The sequence below is a fragment of the Penaeus japonicus genome, unplaced genomic scaffold (genome assembly GCF_977035675.1).
Source record: "Penaeus japonicus unplaced genomic scaffold, GWHDUDI00000001_assembly GWHDUDI00000008, whole genome shotgun sequence".
Taxonomy (NCBI): domain Eukaryota; kingdom Metazoa; phylum Arthropoda; class Malacostraca; order Decapoda; family Penaeidae; genus Penaeus; species Penaeus japonicus.
Window position 1 is genome coordinate 1,287,502 of NW_028234410.1, and position 2,500 is coordinate 1,290,001.

Below are 2,500 nucleotides of genomic sequence, written 5' to 3' on the forward strand. Positions count from 1 at the left end.
TGCCTCAGAATGACCCGTGAGGATGACCTGAAGGAAGCCGCATCCGCCGAGGTGCAGGAGGCGGGCTCAGCCGTCGAGAGGCTCCGCGCCCTCTGCCTCACGCGCGGCTACACGGGCATCATGATGTTCGGGTCGTAAGTATAGGTGGTGGTGGTGCTCCTGGCCATGGGGTGGAGGGGAGGTGGGAGCGGTGGGTGGGTGGGTGAGGGGTGGAGGGGAGGTGGGTGAGTGGGTGGGGGGTGGGGGTGGAGGGGTCTGTAGGGGATGTAGAATGTATGGGTGTGTGTGTGAATATGTATATATATATATATATATATATATATATATATATATATATATACACATATGTATGTATGTATATATATATACATATATATATAAATATATATATATATATATATATACACATATATATATATATATATATATATATATATATATATATATACACATATATGTATGTATATATATATACATATATATATTATATATATACATACATATATATATACATATATATATATATATATATATATATATATATATATATATATATATAGATAGATAGATAGATAGATAGATAGATAGATAGATAGATATTTATAGATATTTATATAGATATGTATGTAGATAGATAGATAAATGTGTATATATACTTATATACAGAACATATATAAATGCTGATATCCATACATATATGCATATATGTATAAACACATAGGATGTGCCTGTTTTAGCAAAACGTATATATATATATATATATATATATATATATATATATATATATATATATATATACTGGTGACAATGCATTTTCAACACCAAAGAATAACAATGCAACCAAATCAGAATAATCAATGATCGTACAAAACCGGTACATGTACCCCCTGTTATATCTCAAAAAAAAAAGAAAAAAAAAAAATCGGAGAATAACATTTGAGTTACCGAATTCAGTCTCCAGCCTTCCACGAGAAGCAACAACTAAATGTCAGATGAATCAGGTTCCTGAACTGCAATCGTTGACTTCTGATTGACGTGCCGTTATTGAAGGCAGATCGTATCCAATTGCATCTTCACTCGTCGGTACCTTACGGCGTGTCTCTGCGTTAGATCCTTTGTCAAAATTCCTTCTTATATAACTAGGGTGTATCTTTGGGATGATGGATTTCTGTTACACGAATATGGATCAACAGTCTGGAACAGTCTCTCCAGTCTGACACAATCTCTCCAGTCTGACAGTCTCTTTAGCCTGACACAGTCTCTTCAGTCTGACACAGTCTCTCTAGTCTGACACAGTTTCCTCAGTCTGATACAGTCTCTGCAGTGTGACACATTTTCTCCAATCTGACACAGTCCCTCCAGCCTAATACAGTCTCTACAATCTGACACAGTCTCTCCAAGCTGACACATTTTCTTCGTTGGAAACATTATTTTCAGCATGTTCTGAGGTCATCATGCCCCATATATCTATAGCTGCAGTTTCAAGTGACTCAGTAGATCTATAAACATCTATAAACATAAACAGCAATGTCTACACCAGTGGTTCTCAATCTTTTTTCAGTGATGGCACCCTGAATTTATATAATCCTTTCTGTGGCACCCCTTTTTCACCATCACCCCTCCTCACATGAATTAACTTCTGATATAAAATTGTACCTGTTTGAATTACTTTAATTAATGATTTAAAATTATTATCCGTACTCAAACCCAAATTAACATATGATGTACTGTAGTACATGCCCAAACATAGAACTCGTCAGTGGAATTAGATTCAGAATATTAGATTAACTTAAGAGTTATAAATGCAAAGTAGCATAAAAAGAAGAAGAAAAAAAGGCATGATAATCACTGATAGTCAAATAAGCAAAACAAACAAAAGCTAACCTGATTTAGTGAGATACATGTGCTTGATGTGACTGACAGATCCTTTTCAAGTTGGGTTGAATAGTGGACAAACATACTCTCATTTCTTCTTCAAGAGTTTGCAATCTTGCCCTCTTGTTCGTTTTAATGTTAGCTAGAACAGAAAATCCCAGCTCACACAGGTAAGATGTAGAGAACTGGATAAGGATTACCAGAGCTTTCTTTGCAAAATATTAGAGCAAGTAACTTCCTACACCGACATTTAATTATAGGCAGACTGCTACAAACTGTTTTACAAATGTACCTTGAAACGATCTAGCCAAGACAAAATTCATGGCAATCTTGTGGCACCCCTAGGCGCTGTCCGTGGCACCCCAGGGTGCCGCGGCACCCAGTTTGAGAACCACTGGTCTACACCATAAAGTCTATATTAAGCTGAATCCGATCCAACTAAAGCCATAACAGATAACAGACTGATTTCCAGGGGGTGTGAGTGATTTTCACTAAATGGTACCGCATTTTTTTATTATTCATAGTTAGAACAGATAAAGAAACACCTTTTCTCTTTAAATATAGAAGGGAATCCCAAAAAATATTAAATATTTGAAGATCTAAAGAGGGAAAGTGGTAGGAAGGA

The 2,500-nt window shown here is 36.2% G+C and overlaps 1 protein-coding gene across 1 annotated transcript in view; it reads left to right on the top strand.

Moving 5' to 3' along the window:
• LOC122252435 (crustacean calcium-binding protein 23) overlaps positions 1–2,500 on the top strand; it is a 17,797-nt gene that overhangs the window by 13,056 nt on the left and 2,241 nt on the right. The window contains exon 2 of the mRNA XM_086538890.1: positions 9–134. Coding sequence (XP_086395016.1) covers positions 10–134 — 125 coding nt within the window. The 5' untranslated portion in view covers position 9. The remainder of the gene's footprint in view (positions 1–8; positions 135–2,500) is intronic.